We start from the raw sequence: 17,271 nt of genomic DNA, 5'->3' as shown, positions 1-17,271 counted from the left end.
ACCATGCAAATGTGCATCCCTGTACACCCAGCGGCGACTACATGGGCGAGTCACAGCACTCGTCTCACCTCCCCCCTCCGGCCCCCGCCTTAAGCGCTCGTTGCTGGGAGCCACTCCTTGGGGAAGCCACGGACGCCACCGACAACCTCTGGCCGGCGCTTGAGCGCCTCGGCCCGCGCAAAGACGTGCTGTCCCGCGCGCTGGCGCTTCTTGCGCTGACGCGCGAGCAGGTGGCGCGGGTCGAGCGGCGTGTTGGCAGGCAATGGCGACTTGGGGTCCTGTTGGTGCAACGGGAATGGGTGTAGCCGCAGGTTATACGCGTCCGCAGTGTGTCAAGAGCGCGGATACACGATTGTCGTTGTCAAAGGCCGGGTTGAATGGTTAAGCGATGTGGCGGAGGGATGTGGCGGCGGCCGGCGGAAGAGGTGATTGGCGGTGGCGGAGCAGGGATTGGCGGCATCAACGCGGGCATCGCATCAAGGAGAGCGAGATTGGGCGGGGTGAGATCAGCAATCGGCAGTGGGAGCGTCGAGTAATAGTGGGTGAATCGGCAGTGGGAGCGTTGAGGAAGCGGAACCAGAGCAGGGAGTAATCGTCAGCTTCAGCCTCCACACCAACGAGCCCCACAACCCCACTCACATTTGCCGCCTCAACAAGCTTGTCGAGCATGTCCGACACGCTCTTGCGGTTCATGCGGCCCAGAGGCAGCCTCTCCTCGGCAATCTTGACCCAGCCGTCCTTGCCAAGCTTGTCCTCGGCGCCAGGGGCAAGGGCGCCCGCGGCGTTGGGGCCGAGCTCGGCACGGCCGGGCTGTCCGGGCGACCACCGTGGGCCGGCGAGCAGCTTGAGACGGTGGATGGCCTCGGGCGTCTTGAGCGGCAGCGCCGAGACGGGCGCGACGAGCACGGCCTTCTGGTGGTACGGCGAGTCGGGGTCGGAGAGGTCGACGGTGGAGGTCACGCGGATCGTGCCCTTGGGCTTGCGGAACTTGCGGGCTTGGGCTGGGGGGGTTAGTGGGCGGGGGTGTGGGCAGGGGGGGGGGAGGGGCAGTTGGCGCGGCGTTGACGGCCTGCCGCTGTCGTTCTGGGACACTGGCAGCCCAAGGCCGCAATGGAGGTGGGCTGCTGTCGATCTCGGCGGCCATGTGCCTTGCCGCTGCCTTGACCCAGCGTCCTTGACCCAGCGTCCGAGCAAGCGAAGCATGCTGCTTTGTGTTACGAGCTAGAACCAGCGTAGGCCCGCCGCTCGGCAGCCGCTTTGCCTCGCCGCCGCCCGTCGCGCTCGCCGTCTTCCGGCACGGCAACTCCCCCCTTGCGGTTTCGCCGCTCGGCCAACTCCACCCCCCTCGCGGCTTCGCCGCTCGGGCGGTACTCACCCAACAGCGCCTCCCTATCCAGCTCAAGCTTGGAAAACAGCTCGCGCTGCGCGTCCATCTCGAGCAGGCGGCGGTGACCGATCGACGTCGTGTCGTCAAACTGGAACGCGGCGATGTTCTTGTTGCTCCACACCGAGTCGGCGCTGGCGGGCGTCTGGGCCGTGGCCTTGTCCGCCGCCGCGGCGGACGTGGTGGCGAACGTGCGCGCCAGGGGGAGGGCGCGGAGGCGCGGGAGGAGGGACATGGTGGTGGTGGAGAGTGGACTCTATTGTTGCGGACAGGTCGAGCAGAAAGTCGGAAAGTGCGGAGGGAGGGCAAAATTCGCGGGCCTAGCGGGGTGGGACTTAGGCGCGGGCCGGAGTGCGGGTGAAAGTTGAGGACGGGGGTAGGCGCGCGCGTTGTTTGGTTCCGCCTGGTCAGCTGATGGGTGGAATGGAGATCCGGCGCGTGCAGTCGCGTCAGTCGCGGGAGGGACGCAGAGGCACATCGCGCACACCGCGATCATTCATCACTCGCCAGATTGAGCATTGTCTCGATTGCCACGGTGTAGGCGCGACGCGACGCGGCGCGACCGCCCCGACGGCCCCGCCGACGTGACATTAACGGCGCAATCTCCCCTGCGCTCTCCCCTGCGCTCTCCCCTGCGCTCTCCCCTGCGCTCTCCCCTGCGCTCTCCCCTGCCCTACCCCCTCGCCACTCGCAATGTTACAATAGTCCATAGGGTAGATATGCGGTAAATGGGTGGCTTGGTCTACAACTGCGCCGACGACGACGCCGTAACGCCTACGTCTCTCTATAGTGAACAACAGTCCGGTCGGGGTGGTCCGTCGGGGTGGCCTGCCGCCCCGAATGCAAAAAAAGTCTCAAACGCAAGTCGGATCACGCGTGCTGCATTCGCAGCACGAACGCGTTGAGCTTGAGCATCAGGATGGTGACCGAGCCCAGGCGGGGCGCAAAGACGCCCGCGCGGTCGCGCACGTCGGCCTCAAAGTTGCCGAGCTCGGACAGGTCGATGCAGATGGCACCAGGGCGGAGCGCGAGCGTGGGCGCCTTGAACGACGCGCCGGGCACTGCCGTGACGACAATGTCGCTCTCTGCCAGCAGAGACGCGAGCGCAGGCTTGACCTCGGGGTGGACCGTCACCGTGTGCCTGTCCTCTGCGGCGTCGCGCTCGTAGACGTGCGTGGAGTCAATGTCGACAGAATACACGCGTGCGCCGTCATTGGCGAGCATGCCTGCGAGTGGGCGGCCAACAGTCTCAGATCTGATTGTGTCAGTGGCGCTGCGTCGCGAGGCGCGATAATTCAGTGACTCACCGGTTGATGACCGTAACCGTCTTGCCAGCGAAGCGGTGGCCGACCGACGCGTACGAGTTGTAGATGCCGACCTCGTCCGACTGGAGAGCGCGCACGACGGCCAGTGCCGTGCATGGGTAGACGGTGGCTGCCGCAGGGTTGGCGGTGAGCTCTGCGACAGTCGACGGCGCGTGGTCGTATGAGCGCTCGAGCGACTGCGGGTGGACGCCCTCGACGTCGACGCGCGGGGCGATCAGAGCACGGAGCTCGGCGTCGCGCTCGGCGTCAAAGAGGGGGAAGTAGACGATGAGGCCGTCGACGGTCAAGTCGTCATTGATTTCAACAATCTTTGCCCTGACAGCGGCAAACGAGGCACTGTCGTCGTAGTCGTCCTCGGCGGCCGACAGATCGACCTTGTCAAACACGACCTCTGCCTGCTTACACGCGCGTGCCGTCATGTCGGCGTACATGTGGCAGCCCGAGTCGGACGTGGCAAGGAGGCCGACGATGCGCAGGGGGCGGTCGAGGCCAGCGAGGGCGTCCTTGAAGACGGCCTTGATGGGCTTTGTGATCTTGACTGCAGACAGGTCACGGCATTTGGCGGCAAAGGCGGGGTGGTCGGGCAGGGAAGGTGTTGCCACGGTGAGGGGCGAGTCGACAAAGGCGTCCTTGTGGGCGGGGGGTGTGGAGGGGATGAGTGTGATGGTGGACGACGACGACGAGCGCGACATTGCGGGGGGGAGCAGCGTGGGGAGGTTGTGCTGGACGCGAGTGGCCATTGTGTGGGGGCGGGGGTGGGAGGGGGAGAGGCGAGAGTGTGGTGTGATGGAAGAGTCGAGTGGTGGGTGGTGGGTTTCGACGACCGACGCCTGCCGGGGTTTGGTCGAAATTATTTCGTCTCCCTGTCGAATCAACGAAGGAAAGTGCGAGCGAGTGTCGGTTTGTGCGTGTGCGTGTGTGAGTGGGACAAGTCGTCGTTGAGCAAGCAGTAGATGGGTGCTGCGGTATGCTTTATGCAATGGGTAGAGAGGTGGGGTGTGGGTGTGTGGGGGTTGGGGGTTGGGGGTTTGGCTGTCCCACCTAGTGTGATGCATGTGCTACTAATTATACAATCAGTCTAAGGTGGTCATGGTCGTTGGACATGTTAGTGCGTAGCCGTGTCCTTAGTGTGGCGACGGGGGCGGGGACGCGCGGGACGCGGGCGGGCGGCAGCATCAATGGCGCACCAGCGGGGAGCCCTTTGTCGCCGCAACACACCCGCCGGCTGGTCTGGTCTGGTCGCGACGCCGATCGCACGCATGCATGCCACTGGGCTAGACACTGGCCGCCGCTTTCCCAGGAGGCCATGCATGAGTGAGCGAGCAGCAGCCGCATGCAGAGGAGAGAAAAAAACTTTTGCCCCTACACCAGCCTGCGTCGTCTCGAGGATAGAGTTTGCGAGATGACGGCAGCGAGACGGCAGCGCCAGCGGCCCTCTGCCCTGGTCGCCAGGCCGTCAATAGCAGCGGCCGGCCGTCGACGTTGCGTTGGTTGGTTCGAGACTCTGAGCACGACGGCGGCCGCATCATCCACGCTGCTGGAGCCGGTGCCTGCGGTCGTACCGTCGTACCAGGGCGACGGCTTCAGAAGCGATGGGCGTGGGCGTGGGCGTGGGCGACGCTCGGTCATGTCTCTGTCATCGCTGCGCTGCGCCTCGCCTCGCCTCAGTGCCCGAAACAAACGCGCCGGGGCCACTGACGTGCTGTTGTCGTTGCTGTGTCGTCGTCGTCGAGTGGCGTGGGAGAGAGAGACGGCTCTGCCGCCGTGGCGTTTGACGACCCGCCGTCGATCCGCCGCTACGCCAGGTCAATGAATTGAACGAGCGCGCACCGGAAGGTGTGGCGTCGCATGTGGCGTCGGCGTGCGCGCGCGGGGAGCGGGGCATCACAAACACTTGTCGCACCGCGCGCCTAGATGAAACAGCCTTAGAAGCCGTACGAGCCGTAGGAGCTGTACAAGCCGTGGGCGGGGACTGTGGGCGCGGCGCGGGACAGTGGGGCCGACGAGAGCCTGGCAACAACCCCAGAGTCGCAGCCGCGGCAGTGTGCCCGCCGCCCGCGACACGTCCCGCGCAGTCACGCCGCTGAGCGCAACACAACACATGCACATGTGCACGAACGCATCATCATTGCTTGTTGGTTTGTGCTGTGCTGGTTGGATCGTGTTTCGAGCCGCAGTAGGCAGGCGTTACGGCACCGGCCTCGGGCGTGATGACGAACGAGGCACGCCGGATGCCGTCGAGGCACCGGCGCATGTGCTCCTGTCTGTTCCTTGCCTTTGCTCGTTGCAAGGGAGCGCAGGCAGCTGCGCGCTCGTGTCCGCGTGGGTGCGTGTCGTCGTCGAGCAGGCAGCTAGCGACCAGATATGTCAGCCGAATAAGCGACGCCGCCGAGGCTTGCTGCCAGGTCGCTTCGAGAGGAACGCGCAGGAACGGGTGCGCCGAGGCATCGCCGTCGCCATTCCAGGCGGGTGGGTCTGGCGTGGCGACGGGCGTGCTGCCGCCGGAGCGGACCTGGCAATGGATCGCCGCAGGGTCGGGACGCCGGCGGGCGGGCGGGCGTTTGGCGAGGATCGTCGGGATTGTCGAGCCCCGGCGGCGACTGACGCCGAGCAGAGTCTGGCCACGACGGCGAGGGGCACGCACGACGGGTCAAACTGAAACGGCCACCGCATGTGATACAGGCCCAGTGGACAGCGTGGCACAAAGGCACAGCAGCACCACACACCCCGCCCCAACCCCCACCCTCCCACTCCACTCGGCAGGCCCGTCCACCGCCTGCGGTTAGTCGCCGGCGTCGTGGCGACGACGCCGCCACACCCGCCCAACATAGCCCCCATACCCCGTTAGAGTTGGCCCTAACCGCCGCGTCGTCCAGTCGGCGCAAGCAGCTAGCTCGTCCGAGCTGCTCGCCGTGCTCGCCGTCGTCCAGTCGTGTGCTAGCTCGTCCGAGCCGTCGTGCAGGCGACTCACCTGCCGTCAGCCAGCTCCACTGCAGCCACGCAGGCAGGCATTCCGCCGCACCCTTCCATTCACCGCAGCAGCCCTTCCATTCCAGACCCCCTCCTCGTCAATCAACCGAAATATACATGCCCCACCAGGGGTCTAGCGATACAACCTATTGTCCTGTACATGCCTCGCGTGCTAGTGCGTTACAGCTCGACGCGCACGCTGCCGACCGACGCCTCGATCGTGAGCCCGGGGGTGTGGGGGTGGGCCCAGCCCCGGTCGTGGGTATGGGTCCAGTCGTTGGGCGTGCCGCCGCCGTCGTCGCTGTGCTCGCTCGCCTCCGCCACCAGCCACCGCGCACGGCCAGAGGTGACGCCCTCGCGCGCGTCCACCGTCACGTTGCGCACCCGCCCAAGACCGAGCGGGTCGGCCAGGCCCCGCGCAACGCCGACGTCGATCTGTCCCACAGTCGACGCGAACCGGAACGGGCCTTGGTACAGCGGGTGGTGGTACGCTGGGGCGTCAGCGAGGCTCGCTATCCCTCCCGCAACTCCCACTTACCCTCAACGTCGCCGACCATCGACACGATGCGCTCGCTCAGCCCGCGGCACGGCACCTCCCAGCCGCTGTGGCGCACCGTCGCGTTGGCGTTGTTGACCGAGACGTCGACGGCGAGTGGCGGGAGCGCGCAGTCGGCGTCGGCGCCGCTCTGCGCGTGCGACCAGCGGTGCCGGTGGCGGGGGTAGAACGAGTACGCCGGTGCCCTGCCGACGCTCACGTCGAGGTCGACCTGGCCACTCGGCGTCGACACGGCGACCATGTGCGAGGCGGTCACGTTGGCGGCGATGGTGCCGAGCGTGGCGAGGCGGATCGTCTCGGCGCGGACGTGGTGCACGGCCACGTCCCCGCGCTTGCTCTCGACGGCCAGGGCGCCGAGGCGCGCGGCGCGCACATCCGCGACGAGCACGTCGGCCTCGCCCACGCGGATGCTGAGCGGCGGGATGGCGCCGCGGGGCTGCACGGGGCGGGTGAGCCTGAGCATATCCAGCATCGCCGCGAGGAGCGAGGCCTGCGGCGTAGCTGCCGCCTTGACAACCGGCAGCGCGACGTGGATGCGGAACTGGAGCGGGGCGCTGCCGTTGGCCTCCGACTTTGCGCCGTAGACGCCGACGCCGACGCCGGGCCGGGCAAGGTGGTGCAGCGAGTGGCGGGTGCCGTTCGCGGCGCGGTGCATGAGGCAGACGTCGGCAGCCTCGAGCGCCGCCCACGCCGCACTGGTGCCACTCGTGGCGGGCACGCCGGCGGCGACCCCGGCCGCGTCGTACACGGCCTCGACCGTGACGCGGACGTACTGTCCCTTCGCCAGCCCCGCGCCGCCCACCGCGCCCGCCACCGCCGCGTGCTCGGCGTCCGAGTCGCCGTCAAACGTCGTGACGAACACCTTCCCGGCAGCACCGTGGAGGTGCGCGAAGAGCTCGGCGCCAGCGTGCATGGGCAGGAGGAACGTGGCGTTGGTGCTGCGCGCTGCGGAGCCCTCGTCGCGCCACTGCGCAGCGCTGAACGTGGCGCACGCAACTGCCACGCCGTCTGGCCGCTGCGGGCGGCCCCACGCGCCGAACGGCAGCCGGCCAGAGTGCCGGTGCCGGTGGCGCCCGAAGACGAGGTAGAGCGCGAAGGCGAGGTACGCTGCCGCGAGGAGGAACTTGCCGCGGGCTAGGAGGGTGCGCGCGCGCTGGGCGAGCGGTGGGCGCTTGCGCGCGGGCTCGGGATTCACAGAGTACGGCGGCGGCGCGAGCTCGATGTCGCCGGGCGCGGCGAGGAACGGCGCGTCCTCGCCCGGGCCGTACGGGTCGTCGTCGTATGCCGTGTACCCCGCCGCGGCGTAGGGCGGGACCCGCGGCACCGGCGACGGCGGCACGACGTACTCGTCCTCGTCGTCGGAGAGCGGGTCCTTTGTGTCGAGCGGGAGGATCATGGCGGGGGCGGGGGCGTGGGTGTGGGGGTCGTCGCTGGCGGCGTCGAGCGTGCTGTGGGTCGCATCAGCGGGTGAGTACAATGTCAAGAGCAAAGGAACGTGCATGCATGTGTGTCGTGTTGTCGCAGCGCGGCGTCGCAGTACAAAGTGTTTGACGTTGCTGCGATGTGCGCAGTCGTCGCAGTCCGACGAGGTCGAGACTGCGTCCAAGCCGACGGAAGCGACGAGGCCGCCAGTAACCCGCCGCCAGCAACCCGTCGGGATGAAACACGCTACGTCACGGCGGCGTCGCGGCATCGACGAACGACTCTCACTCTGTTCCTCGTTCCTCATCCCATCGATCCCACACGACCCACCCCACCAAACCCACCCCTTCTCGCTCGCTCGCTACGCTCGCTCGCGCAACATGACAAGCCGCACCGACCGCGCGCTCGGCGCTGTCCTCGGCTCGGCGGCCGGCGACGCCCTCGGCGCGGCCTACGAGTTCAAGCCTGCCGTCTTGCCGCCGACCCCAATCGAGTGGAAGGCCGGCGGGCCGTGGGAGCGGGGCGAGTGGACCGACGACACGGCCATGGCGATCCCCTTGCTCGACGAGCTCGCGGCCGGCGGCGACCTGCGCACCGACGCGGCGCTGGGCCGCGTCGTGACCCGCTGGCTCGGGTGGGCGCACGGCGCGAAGGACGTTGGCATCCAAACGCGCAAGGTGTTCGGCGCGCTCGAGCGCCAGCTCGGCCGCCTGGCTGGCCTCGACGCCGCCGACGACCCCGGCCACGTCGCGCGCCTGTGCCGCGCCGCCGCGGCGCAGGTGCACGACGTGACCGGCCGCTCGGGGGGCAACGGGAGCCTGATGCGCACCGGCCCAGTGGCGCTGGGGTACCTCGGCGACAGGGACGCCGTGGCCGCGGCAGCGAGGGCGCAGTCGGATCTGACGCACCACGACGCGGACGCGGGCGACGCGTGCGTGCTCTGGAGTTTGGCGATCGCGCACGCCGTCGACACGGGGGAGATCGATCTCGTCGGCCAGCTGGGCGCGCTGCCGGAGGCCAGGGCGGAAGTGTGGCGCGAGCGGATCGCCGAGGCCGAGGGGCTGCAGCCGCACGAGATTAAGAACAACGGCTGGGTGGTGGCTGCGCTCCAGGCCGCGTGGAGCGCGATCCATCACGGCGACTCGCTCGTCGACGTGCTCGAGCGCGCCGTCCGCGCCGGCGACGACACGGACACGGTGGCCGCGATTGCGGGGTCGTTGGCCGGCGCAAAGTACGGCGCGTCGGCGCTCCCCCGGGTCTGGGTTGACGAGCTGCACGGCTGGCCTCGCGAGCGCGCCACGGATCTCGAGACCAAGGTGCTGCTTGTTGGCCGGAGGGTCTCGGATCTGTAGGCGCCGGCGTGGCGTCGGCGCCGGCGTCGACGTTGACGTCGCTCGACTCGAGCCCGACAACTGCACACGACCGCCGGCACCAACCTCGACAGCCTCGGCACCGCAGCCAATACCGACTTGATACGACCCGACGCCGTCAGCACCAACCTCGACACGACGGCCAATGCCGACCCGGCTCCCCTCTGCCCTTCCCGGCACATCTCGCCCCATTCCCTGTGACACGTTGTATTCCATCGCCCCTAGCACGCCTTATCGCCACCACGCCCTCGCCAGTCGAATGCCTGCATGATATGTATGATACAGAAGCGAGCTCTACCATTGCAGCTCTTGAACATGTGAATGCGTCTGTGATTGCTCTGTGAATGCGGCTCGGCCCGTGCCGAGGTGTGGGTTCAGATACGAAACTATGCGGTCATGGCTTTACACGCTCCCACCACCGAGCGTCTCCAGCTTGCTGTTCCACCGCACCACCTTGGGGTGGGCAATGACCTTCTCGGCGCGGAAGCCGCGCACCTCGAGACCCTCGAGCGATGTCGCGCGGGAGAGCGCGACGTAGGCTGGGGTGTGAGCATTGCAGCAACACACACCGACTCACCTTGCCCCTTCTCAAACACCTTGCCAAGGTCCACTTTGACCTTTGGGAGAGCTGCAATGTCAGCACAAGCAGCGACTTGACGCAGCAGCACAGGCAGCGACTTGACGCTGTACTCACTCTGCCCCTGCGACTTGTGAATCGACATGGCCCATGCCAGAATAAGCGGGATCTGCGAGCGAGACGCCTGGACCTCGCCATTCGGCAGCTCCGTCTTCCAGCTATCGGGTTGCACCAGAAAGTCCTGACGAAAACCGCCTGGAACTTTGAACCTCACGACGGGGAGCGGCTTGGCATTGGGTGGCGGAGCCTTGGCCTTGAAAAGCTCGCGTATCTTCTCCTTCTTGTCCTCGGGCACGTCCGCAAGGTCGGGCTCCTCGCCATCTTGCAGCCATTGATTACTGCTGTCCACCCTAAAGTGGCCGATGTGAGAGAAACCAATGACCCTGCCCATGCTACCATTGACAAGAGTCTCCGAGATATTCTTGATAAGCATGACCTGAGCGTCGATCTTGATTTCAATGTTCTGAGGCGCCATGAAGTTGGCGAGGAGCTTCTGGCGCTGTTCCGCATTGGAAACACCGCCATCGGTCGCTTGATAGGTCCAGCTCTCCGTGTTAAGAGCTCGCAAGCGTTGACTGTTGGCACGCTCGACATCTTCACGGCGGGGGAACAGCTCGGTCGGTTCGATGTCATCATCGTCGCTGAGGGGACGATTCAAATCTTGGAAAGCTTTGATGGAGGCGGATGACAGCTTTCCATAGCGCATTTCATTGAGCATGTCGACGAACCCTGGACAATTAGCGCCGCCAGACGCGCGCAACTCACTCTGATCCTTTTGACGGAAGACCTGAGTCAGGACAATCTGCTTGTCCATCGTCTCCTCCCAGGTCGTGGCCTCGAAGCAGAAGCGAGGCTCAGTGTTGCCCCTGGTGACCGGAGGTAGCTGGAGAAAGTCGCCAGTCACAACAATCTGAATGCCACCAAAAGGAACATCCTTCCTGCGCATGATGCGCGCAATTTTGTTAAACTTGTCAAACAAGTCGGCGTCGACCATGGAGACTTGAACAGTTAGCTCAATCAGCCAAAGTCGGACTCACCCTCGTCAATGATGAGAGTCTTGGTGCGCGTCCAGCGGGCGGCCGCCTTCTTGTTCATCTTGATCTTCTTCACGACGTGCTGGACGTCACCTTCCGCGAGGCCGGCGCCACCAAAGGAGTGGAGCGTGACTCCACCAATGTTGCACGCCGCGATACCAGTTGATGCAGTGACAGCAACCGCGTCCGGTGACTTGACATACTGCCTGCGAAGGCCCTTGATGATTTCACGGAGCAGGACAGACTTGCCAGTGCCTGTTTATGTCAGTTATGCCTTCTGCTGTCAACACCTGGGTCACCCACCCGCACTGCCGGTGAAGAAGACGTTCTTTCCCTCTTCGACCACCATACGGAGAACCTGCTGTTGTTCTGTGCTCAACGAGAGCACCTGGTCAATGCTAATCGTGGGGATGTGAGGCTTGTCATTCTTCTTCTTAGCATTGCTGGACGAGGAAGAAGAAGCAGTAGAGTCGGATCGGCTGAGAACCTTCTTGGCAGCACTACGAAAGGTCAGCGAATTAGGCTGGGGGTACTCACGGATAGCCGGCGTCCCAAGGCATCGGCCTCTTCGGACGAACGACGTTCATGACAGGCAAGTCACTGTCATCATCGAGCGAAGGTAGCGACTGGGCAGGCGCAGGAGCCAAAGGTGCCGGGGCATTCTCATTCATCGCGGCCAGAATAGCCTTGCGACGGCGCTCTGCTGGCGTCATGTGGGCGTCGGCGGTCGGTACAGTGGTGGGGAGGGGCATGGTGGGAGGCTTCTTCACACCGTACTCAAGCTTGACTGCAGGCTCGCGTTTTATTCCAGGTTCGAGCTTGACACCATTCTCGCGCTTTGGTCTAGACGCGGGTCAGCACGCGTCTGCAAGGGAAGGTCCGTGAGGGAAGGTCTGTGAACTCACCGCTCGGGGCTCGGTGACCACTCGTAAGGGGCCGAACTTGATGCCTGCTGGTTGGCATCGTCGTCTCCCCATTCACGCTTGAACGAGTTGACTCTTGACAGGCCACTTTGCCCACTGCGAGAGGTGAGCATGCCCGGCATTGTTTGATGGATGAGTTGGGTTGTTGTTGCTCGTCGCATTTTGGTTGACGCGACTTGTTTTGACGGGCGCGAGCCAGAGTGATCTTCAGGGACCGTTTACGTAAATTACTCAGAGGTCCACCGTGGGTAACCTCGGCCGGCGGGTCAAGATTTCGAAGCTTCAGTGGTCCACCTGCAATAAGATTACACCTCGAAGAGTTGCCGCGGTCAACCATTCATCACAGCAACAGCAACATGGGTCGCGACAAGAAGATCGCCAATGCCGTCAAGCGGTCAGAGGAGCACCGCAAGGCGCGGAGGGCCAAGGAGCAGGTCAAGCTCAAGCGCCGCATGGAGGTAGGTCTTGTTATTGAGTTGTAGTCGAGGACTCCATTCTGACGCACGACCAGCTGCGCAAGGCCGAGAAGGGAGAGGGCGGCGAAGAGCTCAAGAAGGAGCGTCTAGCGAAGAACATTCCCCGGACGATCGACAACACGCGTGTCTACGACCAGTCGTCGTACCTCACCGCCGACCCAGCAGCGCTCCGTGCTGCCGAGGAGCGCGCCGCCGAGGCTTCGAGGCTAGTCAACGCCCCTGCCGAGGACGACGACGAGGGCATGGACGAGGATGAGGACGACGACGACGAGGAAGAGGAGGATGAGGAGGCTGCCAAGCCTTCGACGAAAGGAAAGGGCAAGGCGGTCGAGGAGGACGACGCCGAGGAGGGCGGCGACGAGGGCGGCGACGAGGCCGAGGAGGCTGACGAGGAGGAGGCTGAGGCAGTCGAGGAGGAACAGCTGCCTATCCCTACCGGTCCTCCCCGCATCCTCATCACCACATCGCCTGGCCCCTCGAAGCCGACCTACGCGTTCTGCGACGACCTCAAGAGCATCTTCCCTGGCGGCGAGTTCTTCAAGCGGCCAAAGGGACGAGGATTCGAGCTGGGTCGCGTCGCGCGATGGGGAGCCAAGCGTGGTTTCCAGGCCGTGGTCATTGTCAACGAGGACCACAAGGCGCCAAGTGAGCATGCTGCGTGTGCTTCTGGCCATCCGCTGACACCTCAGATGCCATCACTCTCATCAATCTTCCTGCTGGTCCTACTGCCTACTTCAAGCTTAGCAGCGTCCAGCTCGGCTCTGAGATCTACGTGAGTGCGCTCGGGACCAACCATGCTTTGTGCTGACCTCTGCAAGGGACATGCCCGACCAACGGCACACTCTCGTGAGCAGCTCGCTAACTCCCACCAACGCTCAGCTGACCCTCTCCAGCTGAACTCATTCTGAACGGCTTCACGACGCTGCTGGGTAACGCCGTCGGTCGCATGTTCGGCACTCTGTTCCCTCCTCTCCCTCAGTTCCGCGGTCGCCAGGTCGTCACCCTGCACAACCAGCGCGACTTCCTCTTCTTCCGTCGCCACCGGTGAGTGCCTCGTGGAAGTGACCTTCTAACCCACTCAGATACGCCTTCACCTCGGCGACCTCAGCCAAGCTCCAGGAAATCGGCCCCCGGTTCACCCTGAAGCTGCGATGGATGCGCAAGGGCCTCCCGTCAGTCCGTGCTGGCGACGGCCGCATGCCCAGCGGTGGTGACGCCGGTGCGGACGACGAGTACGCCGTGGAGGACGACTCGGAGACCGAGGCGCAGGAGAAGATGGACGAGGACGAGGCTGCTGCCGAGTTTGCTACCGGCAAGGCGGCTCCCAAGAACACGACACCAAGTGGCCAGGCCATCCCCGCCCTCGACGAGGAGCAGGAGTACGAGTGGAAGTGGAAGGTGAGGACCGCTCAATGGGGTGTAGGATCGCGACTGACACCAACCCCAGCCCAAGATGGAGGTCTCGCGGAGGACATTCTTCCTCTGAGCATGCTTTTGGCACCACTTGTGTTTTGTCGTCTGTTCTGTATGAGATTTACAGCTTGTTGCATGCATTGGACCCAACCGCACCTCAGTCGAGCGTCGTTTTCAGCTGCCACAGTCACGTGGCAGTAGTTGGTGCAGGGCGGAGATTCGGGATTAGTCGTCCCTGGCCGGTCCTTGGTTTTCGAGCTGGCTTTGTGCAGCGTTGTGCGGTGGGAGGGAGGGTGGTGGCCGTGTGGTGGTGAACGAGTGGTGGTGGCCTCTGCAGCCCACCTCGACAACACATTAGACGGCTCAAGCCTATACAACTCGCGTTCGCTACCGACCGAGTACCCCCATCCCCCCCACGACCCACCAAGGAGACGGCATCGCCAACGAGCGACACTCCGGGACGACTAGACCACACGCGACAGACGACCACCACATCGCCGCGCCAAAAAAATCGACTTTGTCCATCATGGCCGAGTACGACCTTACCCAAGCGAGTGTCCCGCGCCGCCGACCTGGGAACATGATGTACTGACCGCTATCGCAGAAGCTCATCCCCCAGCTGGACCGCCACCTGGCTGTCCCGCTCCTTGAGCACCTCGAGGGCTCTGGCCTCTTCCCCGCCGCCCAGGTGATCAAGGCCGAGTGCGTCGCGCGCGCGTTGCGTATTAGAAGTGCCAATGCTGAGACAACCACAGGTACGACCTTGTCAAGGGCACCAACCTCGTCAACTACATTGAGGAGGTGTACGAGAAGGCCAAGAGCGAGGGCGCGACTGTTCAGGCCCAGGACTTCAAGAAGCTCCGTGATGACGCGACTGCTCGTTACCAGAGCCTCCAGGCTGCTGCCCAGCCCATCATGAAGGTCATTGAGGACCCCGACGCCGTTGCCAAGCTCAAGGGCAACGTTGACAAGGAGAAGAACCTCGACCTCTTGAAAGCCGAGTACAACGTACGTGGTATTGTTGCGGTGGAGGTTTGTGCGCGGTCGCTGAACAATGGCTACAGATCTCGTTGGAACAGATCAACGCCCTCTACCACTTTGGTCAGTTCCAGTACTCGATCGGTTCGTACACCGATGCCGCCAACTTCCTCTACCACTTCCTCATCTTCTCGCCCTCGGTTGAGCTCAACACGTCTGCTCACTGGGGCAAGCTTGCGTCCAACATTCTGTCGGGAGACTGGGAGGCTGCCCTTGCCGACATCAAGGACCTGCGTGACCTGATCGACAACCCCCACAGCCAGGCCCAGGCCAAGCCTCTCAACCAGCTCCAGGCCCGCACCTGGTTGTTGCACTGGTCGCTCTTTGTCTTCTTCAACCTCGGAGAGGGCCAGGGCTGCCAGAGCCTCCTGGAGATGTTCCTCTCGCCCGCCTACCTCAACACCATCCAGACCTCATGCCCCCACCTCCTCCGCTACCTCGTTGCCGCTGCCATCATCTCGCGCCGTGCCCCCAAGCCGGCCGGCAGCCGCTCGAACCGCGACCACGTCAAGGACTTGACGCGCATTGTCCAGATGGAGGAGTACCAGTACTCGGACCCTGTCACTGCCTTCCTCAAGGACCTGTTTGCCGACTTCGACTTTGACAAGGCCCAGCAGCGTCTGGCCGTTGCCGAGAGCGTTGTGCGCGCGGACTTCTTCCTCTCAGACTTTGCCGACGAGTTTGTTGAGAACGCCCGCTGGCTCGTGTCGGAGATTTTCTGCCGCATCCACCAGCGCATCGACATTAGCGACCTGTCCAAGACGCTCAACCTGTCCAACGAGGACGGTGAGAAGTGGATTGTCAACCTTATCCGTGACTCGCGTATGGGTGTGGACGCGAAGATTGACCTGAAGTCGGTGAGTAGACTGTGGCCACGCCTGTGGGCAGGACTGACTCTGCTCCCCAGAACATGCTCCACATCTCGAGGCCGCACACGACGCCAACGGCCACTCTTATCGAGACGACGCGTGGCCTCGCCTTCCGGTCGCAGGCGATCCAGTACGCAATGCAGAACACGTCGGAGCAGAGGTCAAGCGAGCGCGGCGAGCGTGGTGGCCGTGGTGGCCGCGGTGGACGTGGCGGACGAACGGGCGGTGGCGACCGCCAGTCGCGACCAGCCCCAGCGGCTGCTGCTGCCGCCGAGAGCGCGCCTCAGGGCGAGGTGGCTGCTTAGAGTAGGACGAGAGATGCGGGATTTTAGCATGTATTGCATACATTCGTTACCGGGTGTGGGGGTGTAGGTGGGTGCATGGTCGCGTGAGTGATGGCGTCGACGACACCGGTTTCGTCGGCGGATCGTCGGGGGCAAAGTTGCGACGACGACGAGTTGGTTGATCGGCCCTGTGCGTCATTGCTCCGCAAAAGTTGCCACCTTTGGGGGGGGGGCGGTGACGGCGGCGACGCTGGACGCTCTGGCTGGGCGTGACGCGCCAAACAACAATATAATACGGGTCGGCACGGCGGCGCTCTTTTCCACAGCCCCCTCCCCCCTCCCCCCTCCCCTCCCGCCGTCTCAACCCCAACCACCCACCACCACCAGCATGAGCGCCATCGCAATGGCTGCGGCCAAGGTATGTTGCTTAGGCCGCGCCGCGCCGCGCGGCTGATTTCGAGCCACACTGACACCGCGCGCAGAAGTGGGCGGCCCCACACATCCAGGCGCACGTCGAGCGGCTCGAGCCCGAGGACCCGTACTACACGTACGTCGTCAACTCGAAGGGCAAGCGGAAGCGCGTCAAGGTGGGTAGCGCCGGCGTGTGTGTGCTCACGCCAGCGCGACATCCCGCCCGGCCTCACAAAGGAGGAGGAGAAGGTGCTCCGCAAGGTACGCCGGCGGGCGCACAACCTCGACAAGGCGATGAACCTGTGCGGGTTCAAGGTCGGCTGGACCTTCTTCATCGGTGCGTTGTGGGCTGGGTCGGGCACGCTGACAGCAGGCATCATCCCCGGCGTCGGCGACATTACCAACGGCGTGCTGGGCTACATGCTGATCATCAAGCCGTCCAAGAACTTGGACCTGCCGTCGACGCTCGTTGCGCAGATGGTTTTCAACAACGCCGTTGCGTTTGGCGTGGGGTGGGTGGCCGAGCGGAGCGCGGAGCGTGGCGCCAGCCACGCGAGGCTACGAGGGGCGGTAGAGCTGACGACCCAGCGTTGTGCCCATCGTGGGCGACGTGGCCCAGGCCGTGTGGAAGACCAACTGGCGCAACTCGAATGTGTGAGTCGTGAGGGGGAGGGGGAATACGACGCAGCTAACCCCACGCAGCCTCGAGCACCACCTCGCGGGCAAGGGCCAGAAGCGGCTCGAGGAGCAGGCGCGGAGCACGGGCGCGTCGGCGCAGGCGGCGCTCGCGAGCGACCTGCTGAGCGGGACGGGCGCGGTCGTCGGCGCCGACGCGACGGTCGTGCAGATCGGCGACCCGGCCAAGGCGCCGGGCAGCAAGCAACAGCGCAAGGGCAAGTGGTCGAGCTGGTTCGGCGGCGGGCAGGAGGGCGTGGTGGTCGCCGAGGAGGAGGAGGTGGTGAGCGGGAGCACGACGGCCCTGGCGGGCGCTGGGGCTGCGTCGGGCTCGCAGGCTCCGGCGGCTGCGCGTACGGCGGCGCCTCCGGCTGCGCCCGCGCCTGTGACCGCGCCGACGGCAGCCTCTGTGCTCGCCGCGGCCGACCCGCCCGCCGAGCCCAAGAAGAAGGGCGGGATCTGGGGCCGCAAGTAGCGCGGCGCG

The 17,271-nt window shown here is 64.9% G+C and overlaps 6 protein-coding genes across 6 annotated transcripts; 3 read left to right on the top strand and 3 right to left on the bottom strand.

Moving 5' to 3' along the window:
* Window positions 1-89: 89 nt before the first annotated feature.
* Window positions 90-1,619, bottom strand: RSM24 (mitochondrial 37S ribosomal protein mS35; the record flags this gene model as incomplete). Its single annotated transcript, XM_069349030.1, has 3 exons — window positions 90-278; window positions 640-1,001; window positions 1,376-1,619. 3 exons carry the CDS (start codon window positions 1,617-1,619, stop codon window positions 90-92), a joined length of 795 nt encoding a protein of 264 aa, XP_069212574.1.
* Window positions 1,620-2,254: 635 nt separating this feature from the next.
* Q8F55_000376 (uncharacterized protein) lies at window positions 2,255-3,449 on the bottom strand (the record flags this gene model as incomplete). The annotated part of the gene is made up of 2 exons (XM_069349029.1): window positions 2,255-2,639; window positions 2,692-3,449. The coding sequence occupies 2 exons, from the start codon at window positions 3,447-3,449 to the stop codon at window positions 2,255-2,257; spliced, it is 1,143 nt and encodes a 380-aa protein (XP_069212573.1).
* A 2,410-nt stretch (window positions 3,450-5,859) lies between these two features.
* On the bottom strand, window positions 5,860-7,631 carry Q8F55_000375 (uncharacterized protein; the record flags this gene model as incomplete). The annotated part of the gene is made up of 2 exons (XM_069349028.1): window positions 5,860-6,170; window positions 6,218-7,631. 2 exons carry the CDS (start codon window positions 7,629-7,631, stop codon window positions 5,860-5,862), a joined length of 1,725 nt encoding a protein of 574 aa, XP_069212572.1.
* A 406-nt stretch (window positions 7,632-8,037) lies between these two features.
* Q8F55_000374 (uncharacterized protein) lies at window positions 8,038-9,009 on the top strand (the record flags this gene model as incomplete). The annotated part of the gene is made up of 1 exon (XM_069349027.1): window positions 8,038-9,009. The coding sequence occupies one exon, from the start codon at window positions 8,038-8,040 to the stop codon at window positions 9,007-9,009; it is 972 nt and encodes a 323-aa protein (XP_069212571.1).
* A 2,968-nt stretch (window positions 9,010-11,977) lies between these two features.
* INT6 (eukaryotic translation initiation factor 3 subunit E) lies at window positions 11,978-15,722 on the top strand (the record flags this gene model as incomplete). Its single annotated transcript, XM_069349026.1, has 10 exons — window positions 11,978-12,079; window positions 12,133-12,742; window positions 12,787-12,869; window positions 12,916-12,943; window positions 12,991-13,141; window positions 13,180-13,495; window positions 14,115-14,212; window positions 14,266-14,518; window positions 14,575-15,405; window positions 15,456-15,722. The coding sequence occupies 10 exons, from the start codon at window positions 11,978-11,980 to the stop codon at window positions 15,720-15,722; spliced, it is 2,739 nt and encodes a 912-aa protein (XP_069212570.1).
* Window positions 15,723-16,089: 367 nt separating this feature from the next.
* Window positions 16,090-17,262, top strand: Q8F55_000372 (uncharacterized protein; the record flags this gene model as incomplete). Its single annotated transcript, XM_069349025.1, has 6 exons — window positions 16,090-16,119; window positions 16,184-16,288; window positions 16,323-16,449; window positions 16,486-16,624; window positions 16,701-16,766; window positions 16,815-17,262. The coding sequence occupies 6 exons, from the start codon at window positions 16,090-16,092 to the stop codon at window positions 17,260-17,262; spliced, it is 915 nt and encodes a 304-aa protein (XP_069212569.1).
* Window positions 17,263-17,271: the final 9 nt, after the last annotated feature.

Source organism: Vanrija albida (assembly GCF_041260175.1).
Source record: "Vanrija albida strain AlHP1 chromosome Unknown contig_1, whole genome shotgun sequence".
NCBI classification, from domain to species: domain Eukaryota; kingdom Fungi; phylum Basidiomycota; class Tremellomycetes; order Trichosporonales; family Trichosporonaceae; genus Vanrija; species Vanrija albida.
This window is presented reverse-complemented; position numbering and strand designations above follow the sequence as displayed.